This window comes from Ursus americanus, chromosome 9 (genome assembly GCF_024610735.1).
Source record: "Ursus americanus isolate L20-20 chromosome 9, mUrsAme1.1.p, whole genome shotgun sequence".
In the NCBI taxonomy this organism is placed as follows: domain Eukaryota; kingdom Metazoa; phylum Chordata; class Mammalia; order Carnivora; family Ursidae; genus Ursus; species Ursus americanus.
Genome location: NC_142135.1, coordinates 80,162,631 through 80,171,816, shown reverse-complemented (window position 1 = coordinate 80,171,816; position 9,186 = coordinate 80,162,631). Strand labels below are relative to the sequence as shown.

Sequence of the window (9,186 nt, the reverse complement as noted above, 5' to 3'; positions counted from 1 at the left end):
TACAGTCTACATAGTGCCATGGGCAATGAGTATACATAAACAGTGGTCCTTCCACCTTAGATGCCAAATGTGATAGCCAAGAGTAGGTTTCTAAGGAAATAAGACATACAGATTTTAACTGTGATTCAATAACAAAAAACTAGGGGTAATTTTAGGTGCCAAAGCGTAAGGCTCTTCCCCATGCTGTGGGGATGAATCCAACAGGCTGGATAAAGAGAAAGCATTTTTTACACAGCAAACATGTCTGGTCATATAATGAACTATCTAATGAACCAGAGAACTATTTTAGTCATCACTTTATAATACCATAAACAAGCACAAAAAGGAGTATTCCCTGTGCCCTTCCACTGTATCTCAGTGAGACAGAACTTTTTGAAATGTCTTTATATAAGTAGTACTTCATTTGATGTTCTTATCAATATTACTAATTATGACAAATTAATTTTACATTATACTTTAGAAAGAAATTTCAATTTTCTACTCCTAATCTGTAATCCAGTATCTTGACCTAGTTTAATGATTGCCCCACACCATGTTTTTATTTATATTATTATTTACATCTTATCAAAATGAAATCATACTCTTGGAAAACAAGTTATGATGATGACAGCTTTGTTGCTTTAACAGAAACCTCACTGTTTGTTACTTTATCAAAAAAAAAAAAAAAGAATTTCGTGTTTTCAGGAAGAACCAGCATACTCCGTTAAAGTGCAGGAACCAAGTCATCATGTCTTCCAAACCAATGAATGCGCCCAGCACAGAAACCACCAACTCCGTTAGCCACTTCATCCTCATGGGCTTTCCCTCAAGCCCAGAAATGCAGCTCCTCTACTTTGGGCTCTTCTCAGTAGTCCACATCTTGACTCTGATGGGGAATACGGCCATTGTCTATGCTGTGCTGTAGGACCAGCATCTTCACACCCCCATGTACATATTCTTGGGCAATTTCTCTCTCCTAGAAATATGTTATGTCACCACGACCGTCCCTAATATGTTGGCCAATTTCCTGTCCACAAGCAAGACTATCTCCTTTGTGAGCTGTTTCACACAGTTCTACTTCTTCTCTTTTGGGTGTGATGAGGGCTTCTTCCTTTGCATCATGGCCTTTGACAGGTACCTTGCCATCCGTCGTCCTCTACATTACCCACGCATCATGACTAAACAGTTGTACACCGGCCTTGTCATCTTTGGATGGTCAGGTGGGCTCATCCTCTTCCTAACTCCAGTTGTTCTCATTTCACAGTTGCCCTTCTGCAGCCCAAATACCATCAACCATTTTTTGTGTGATCCTGTCCCTCTGATGATGCTGTCTTGTTCTGAAGACACTATCACTCAGCTCATTTACTCTACTTTCAATGCTTTTTTCATGATTGGCACCTTCCTCTTTATTCTTTGCTCCTATGCTCTGGTGATTCTGACTGTGCTGTGGATGCCCTCACGGGCTGGCAAGCACAAGGTTTTCTCTACTTGTGCTTCTCATTTGGCAGTTGTCCTGTTTTATGGCTCCATTATGGTGATGTATATTTGTCCTGGATCAGGACACCCAGTGAAAATTCAAAAATTCATTATCTTATTTTATTCTGTGATAACACCCCTCTGCAGTCCTTTAATATATAGCCTCAGGAACAAGGAGATGAAGACTGCCTTAAGGAAAGTCTTTGGGACTGAAATACCTGCCTATAAAATATAAATCAGAAGTCAGAGAGAGCCAAGATCCACCACAACCTATCTTAATAAGATATGAGGCAAGATAATTTTCTATAGAATTCAATAATTTTTGTTAGGGAACTGTTACAATAAAGCCCACCATCATCTTAAATATCCCTCACTGCATGACGGGTTAGTTTTCTTTAATGAATAAAACTGTCTTAGTCTCTTCAACAAATGGTGTTGGGAAAACTGGACAACCACATGCAGAAGAATGGAATCGACCACTTTCTTACAACATACACAAACATAAACTCAAAATGGATGAAGGACCATATCAGATAAAGGGCTAGAATCCAAAATCTATAAAGAACTTAACCAAACTCAACACCTGAAGAACAAATAATCCAATCAAGAAATGGGCAGAAGACATGAACAGACATTTCTGCAAAGAAGACATCCAAATGTCCAATAGACACATGAAAATATGCTCCACATCACTTGTCATCATGGAAATACAAATCAAAACCACACTGAGATACCACCTCATACCAGTCAGAATGTCTAAAATTAACAACTCAGGAAACAACAGATGTTGGTGAGGTTGCAGAGAAAGGGGAACCCTCCTACACTGTTGGTGGGAATGCAAACTGGTACAGCCACTCTGGAAGACAGGATGGGAGTTCGCCAAAAAGAAGACACTTGTGATGAGCACTAAGTGTTATATGTAAGTAATGAATCATTACATTCTACTCCAGAAACCAATTTTCATATATTTTAACTCACAAAATTTAAATTAAAAAAGAACAAAAATAAATAAAAATAAAATAAGGGACACCTGTTTGGATCAGTAAGTTAAGCACCTGCCTTTCATTCAGGTCTGTTTCCCAGGGTCCTAGGATCAAGTCCTGCATCAGGTTCCTTTTTCAGTGGGGAGACTGCTTCTTCCTCTGCCTGCTTCTCCCTCTGCTTGTGCTTTCTCTTTCTGTCTCTGACAAATAAATATAATCTTTAAAAAAATAAATAAATAAAAATAAAAAAGTCTAACCAACACTAGACTTGCAACAAAAGGAGTTAAATCCTGGCTAATGTTTGGCCCTTTATATTTAGCATCTATCTTAATCCTATTGGAGATAGACAATAGTCACAAAATTCCTTTTTTATTTTTATGAGCTAATTTTTTATAAATTTTTTATTATGTTATGTTAGTCACCATACAGTACACCCTTAGTTTTTGATATAGTGTTCCATGATTCATTATTTGCATATAATACCCAGTGCTCCATGAAATACATGCCATCCTTAATACCCTTCATTGGCCTATACCAATCCCCCACCCCCGTCCCCTCTGAAGCCCTCGGTTTGTTTCCCAGAGTCCATTGTCTCTCGTGGTTCATTCCACCTTCTCTTTACCCTCCTTCGTTCTTCCCTTCCTTCTCCTACTGATCCCCCTGCTATTCCTTATGTCCTATAAATGAGTAAAACCATATGATAATTGTATTTCTCTGCTTGACATATTTCACTTAGCATAATCTCCTCCAGTCCCGTCCATGTTGCTGCAAATGTTGGGTAATTGTTCTTTCTTATGGCTGAGTAATATTTCATTGTATATATGGACCACATCTTCTTAATCCATTCATCTGTTGAAGGGTATCTTGGCTCCTTCCACAATTTAGCTATTGTGGACAATGCTTCTATGAACATTGGGGTGCATATGGCCCTTCTCTTCACTACATCTGTATCTTTGGGGTAAATGCCCAGTAGTGCAATTCCTGGATCATAGAGTAGCTCTATTTTTAACTTTTTAAGGGACCTCCACACTGTTTTCCAAAGTGGCTGTACCAACTCACATTCCCACCAACACTGTAAGAGGGATCCCCTTTCTCCACATCCTCTACAACATTTGTTGTTTCTAGCCTTGTCCATTTTGGCCATTCTAACTGGTGTAAGGTGGTATCTCAATGTGGTTTTGATTTGAATTTCCCTGATGGCTAATGATGTTGAACATTTTTTCATGAGTCTGTTAGTCATTTGTATGTCTTCATTGGAAAAGTGCCTGTTCATATCTTCTGCCCATTTTCTGATTTGATTATTTGTTTCTCATGTATTGAGTCTGAGAAGTTCTTTGTAGATCTTGGATACCAGTCTTTTATCTATAGTGTCACTTGCAAATATCTTCTCACATTCTGTGGGCTGCCTCTTAGATTTTTTGACTGTTTCCTTGGCTGTGCAGAAGCTTTTTATTTTGACGAAGTCCCACAAGTTCATTTTTTCTTTTGATTCTCTTGCCTGTGAAGATGTGTTATGAAAAAAGTTGCTGTGACCGATGTCAAAGAGGTCACAGCCTATGTTCTCCTATAAGATTTTGATGGATTCCTGTCTCACATCAAGGTCCTTCATCCATTTGGAGTTTTTCTTTGTGTATGGTGTGAGAGAGTGGTCAAGTTTCATTCTTTTGCATATAGCTATCCAATTTTCCCAGCATCATTTATTGAAGAGACTGTCTTTTTTCCACTGGATGGTTTTTCCTGCTTTGTCAAAGATTAGTTGCTCATAGAGCCGAGGGTCCATTTCTGGGTTCTCTATTCTGTTCCATTGGTCTAGGTGTCTGTTTTTGTGCCAATACCATGTTGTGTTTGTGATCACAGCTTTATAGTATAGCTTGAAATCCGGCAACGTGATGTCCCCAGCTTTGTTTTACCTTTTCAACAATTCCTTGGTGATTCAGGGCCTTTTCTGGTTCCACACAAATTTAAGGGCTGTTTGTTCCAGCTCTTTGAAAAATGTCATTGGTATTTTGATCGGGATAGCATTGAAAGTGTACATTGCTCTGGGTAGCATAGAAATTTTAACTATGTTTATTCTTCCTATCCATGAGCATGGAATATTTTTCCATCTTTATGTGTCTTCTTCAATGTCTTTCAAGAGTGATCTGTAGTTTCCAGAGTACAGATCCTTTACCTCTCTGGTTAAGTTAATTCTGAGATATCGTAAGATTTTTGCTGCTATTGTAAATGGAATAGATTCACTAATTTCTCTTTCTTCAGTCTCATTGTTCATGTACAGAAATGAAACTGATTTCTGTGCATTGATTTTGTATCCTGCCACATCACTGAATTGCTCTATAAGTTCTAGTAATTTGGGGGTGGAGTCTTTTGGGTTTTCAATATAGAGTATCATGTCATCTGCAAAGAGGGACAGCTTGACTTCTTTGTCCATTTGAATAACTTTTATCCCTTTTTGTTGTCTCATTGCTGTTGCAAGGACTTCTAATACTATGTTGAATAATATTGGCAAGAACGGGCATACTTGTGGTGTTCCTGATCTTAAGGGAAAGGCTCTCAGCTTTTCCCCATTGAGACAGATATTTGCTGTAGGCTTTTCATAGATGGTTTTTATGAAATTGAGGAATTTACCCTCTATCCCTACACTCTGAAGGGTTTTAATCAGGATAGAATGCTGTATTTTGTCAAATGCTTTTTCTGTATCAATTGAGAGGATCATATGGTTCTTGTGTCTTTTCTTATTGATGTGATCTATCACACTGATCGATTTGCAAATATTGCACCACCCTTGCATCCCAGGGATGAATCCCACTTGGTCATGATGGATAATTCTTTTAATGTACTGTTGGATTCTATTAGCAAGGATCTTGTTGAGAATTTCGGCATCCATATTCATCAGGGATATAGGTCTATAATTCTCCTTTTTGATGGGGTCTTTGCTTGGTTTGGGGATCAAGGTAATACTGGCCTCATAGAATGAGTTTGGTAGTTTTCCTTCTGTTTCTATTTTTTGAAATAGCTTCAGGGAGAATAAGTATTATTTCTTCTTTGAATGTCAGGTAGAATTCCCCAGGGAATCCATCAGGCCCTGTACTCTTGTTTTTGGGGAGGTTTTTGATCACTGGATGAATCTCTTCATGATTAATTGGTCTGTTTAAATAATAAATTTCTTCCTGTTTCAGACTTGATAGTTTATAGGTTTCCAGGAAAGCATCCATTTCTTCCAGGTTGTTGAATTTATTGGCATAAAGCTGTTGATAAAAGTTTCTAATGATCCTTCCTATTTCATTGGTGTTGGTTGTGATCTCTCCCCTTTCATTCATAATTTTATTAATTTGAGTCTTTTCTTTATTCTTTTGAGTAAGCCTGGCCAGTGGCTTATCAATCTTATTTATTCTTTCAATGAACTAACTTCTAGGTTTCTTGATCTGCTCTACTGTGCTCCTGATTTCTAATTCACTGATCTCTGTTCTAAACTTGATCACCTGCCTTCTCGTGCATGAGTTAGTCCTGTTCTTCTGTTTTAGCTCCAGCTTCTTAAGGTGAGAATATAAAAACTGCATTTTAGATTTTTCTATTCTTTTGAGTGAGGCTTGGATGGCTATGTATTTTCCCCTTAAGACTGCCTTTGCAGTGTCCCATGGGTTTTGGACCAATGTGTTATCATTCTCATTGGTTTCCAAAAATTGCTTAATCTCATTTTTAATTCCCTGGTTTACCCAATCATTCTTGAGCAGGATGGTTCTTAGTTTCCAAGTGTTGGAGATCCTTCCAAAATTTTCCTTGTGATTGAGTTCCAATTTCAAAGCATAGTGGTCTGAGGATATGCAGGGAATAATCTCAGTCTTTTGGTATTGGTTGAGACCTGTTTTGTAACCCAGTATATGGTCTATTCTGGAGAAAGTTCCATGTGCATTTGAAAAGAATGAGTATTCTGTTGTTCTGGGGTGTAGTGTTCTGTATATATCTATGAGGTATATCATTCAAAGCTCTTGTTTTTTTGTTGATTCTCTGCTTAGGTGATCTGTCTATTGCTGAGAGTGGAGTGTTGAGGTCCCCTACTATTAATGTATTATTATCTATATGTCTCTTTATTCTGGTTAAGAGTTGGCTTGTGTATCTAGCTGCTCCTCTGTTGGAGGCATAGATATTTATAATTGTCATATCTACTTGTTGGATACATCCTTTAAGAATAATACAGTTTCCTTTTGTTTCTCTAACTACAGTCTTTAGTTTAAAATCTAATCTGTCTGGTATGAGAATTGCTACCCCAGCTTTCTTTTGAGGTCCATTGGCATGAAAAATGGTTTTCCATCTCTTCACTTTCAGTTTGGATGTATCTTTAGGTTCAAAATGAGTCTCCTGTAGACAGCATATGGATGGGTCATGTCTTTTTTTCCAACTTGTAACCCTGTGGCGTTTTATAGGAACATTTAGGCCATTCACATTGAGAGTGATTATTGAGAGAGATGATTTTAATGTCATGTTGCCTGTGAAATCTTTGTTTCTATAGATTGTAAATTTCTGTTCTATATCACTCTTGGGGCCTTTTTACTTTTATAGAACCCCCCTTAATATTTCTTGTAGGGCTGGCTTGTCACATATTCTTTCAGTTTCTGCCAGTCTTGGAAGGTCCTTGTCTCTCCCTCAATTCTGAATGACAGCCTTGCTGGATAAAGGATCCTTGGCTGCATGTTTTTCTCAGTTAGAGCTCTGAATATGCCTTGCTAACCTTTCCTGGCTTGCCAGGTCTCTGTAGACAGGTCTGACATTATTCTGATGTTCCTCCCTCTGTAGGTTAGGATTCTCTTTCCCCTGGTTGCTTTCAAGATTGTATCCTTGGATCTAATATTTGCAAATTGCACTATCATGTGATGTGGTGTAGGTCTGTCGTCATTGATCTTGGGAGGGGTCCTCACTGCCTCTTGGACACGAATGCTTGCTTCCTTGCCAGATTAGAGAAGTTCTCAGCTACAATTCATTCAAATATCTCTTCTAGACCTCTCTTTTTCTCCACCCCCTCTGGGATGCTGATGATTCTGACATTGGAACGTTTCTATGAGTCAGTAATCTCCTGTAATCTATATTCTTGCAGTTGGATTTTTTGTTCCAAGTTTCTGTTTTTTCCTTCTTTTCTATCATCCCATCTTCCAATTCACTGATTTGTTCTTCTGCCTCATTTACCCTGGCCATCAGAGCATCCAGTTTAGATGGCGTTTGATTCATAGCATTTTTAATTTCTGCCTGATTCACTCTCATTTCTGCCCTTAGTGATTCTATATTCTCGTTAATATTTTCGTTAATATTTTCTTTTTTTAAGATTTATTTATTTATTTGACAGAGAGAGACAGCCAGTGAGAGAGGGAACACAAGCAGGGGGAGTAGGAGAGGAAGAAGCAGGCTCCTAACAGAGGAGCCTGATGTGGGGCTCGATTCCGGAATGCCAAGATCATTCCAGAGCCAAGTGCAGACGCTTAATGACTGCACCACCCAGGCACCCCAACGTTAATATTTTTTTCAAGCCTACACATCATCTTTTTCTTTTCTCCAAAATGTATTTTATATTTAAAAATTTAAATTCAGTTAATTAACATAGAGTGTATTACTAGTTTCAGAGGTAGAGGTCAGTGATTCATCAGTCTTCTTTTTTTTTTTTTTTGGCTTTTGTGTCTTTTTTTAAATAATAATATTTCTGTATTATATTATGTTAGTCACTATACAGTACATCCCTGGTTTTTGATGTAAAGTTCCATGATTCATTAGTTGTGTATAACACCCAGTGCACCATGCAATACGTGCCCTCCTTACTACCCATCACCAGCCTGTCCCATTCCCCCACCCCCTCCCCTCTGAAGCCCTCAGTTTGTTTCCCAGAGTCCACCAAGCCTACACATCATCTTGACCATTGTTACTCTGAACTCCATTTCTGACAATATGGTTATATCCACATCCATCAGTTCTTTGGCAGAGGCCACAGTCTCTGTCTCCTTTCTTTGCTGAAGATTCCTCCTACTCGTCATTCTGATGAAGAGAGGTTGCAGGGATGCACAGAGCCCAAATTATTGACCAGGACCCAGGCAGTCTGCACTTTTTTTATAGGGACCTTAGGGGTGTCAGCTTCTTGGTTTTTCAGACTGCCTTCTGGGGGAGGGGCCTGCCACACTGATACTCAGGCAACCCTGTTTGGGTAGAGTTGCCTGGTCCCCTGTGAGGGGGGGTGGGGATGGGCACAATGGGAACCGGTATATATGGGCTTTTGTTCTCCAGTGGCTTTCCCTGGTGGTTTTCTGTGACTCTTCTGAGAGAGCAGCAGTGGCCATATCCTAGCTTCTGTCTCAGGACAGAGAGATCGCAGTCCACTCTCCACTGAGCTCTCATGGCCACTTTAACTCTGTTTCTGTCAGTGCTGCTAAAAACCCTACAGCGTCCTGGGTTGTGCACTCCACAGCCACTCTCCCAGCCTCGCTTCCAGGGCTGGCACGTCTCTGTCCTTCATGCTTCTAACACCGCCAGCCACTCCCGATTCCCGTGCATGCTCCCAAGCTCCCTGTTTCAGTATGGTTCAAGCGTGCTCTGGAGCGCCGGTTTTCAGTCTTGTTGCACACGTGCTCCTGAGCTCCCGGTCTCAGTCTAGCTTTCTCCTGGGTGCTGGTCCACAAGTCTGGCCTGCTCCCCAGTGCAGGTGGCTACTGCTTCCGGACAGCCGAGCGCAGCGGCTCCCTCTGCCTTCCGTTTATCTTCCGATATCTGTGCA

General features: G+C 39.7%; 1 protein-coding gene across 1 annotated transcript; it reads left to right on the top strand.

Moving 5' to 3' along the window:
• Positions 1 to 727: 727 nt before the first annotated feature.
• Positions 728 to 1,690, top strand: LOC123786774 (olfactory receptor 11G2-like). The gene is given in 1 exon segment (XM_045789138.2): positions 728 to 1,690. A coding segment is annotated over 1 exon segment (963 nt).
• Positions 1,691 to 9,186: the final 7,496 nt, after the last annotated feature.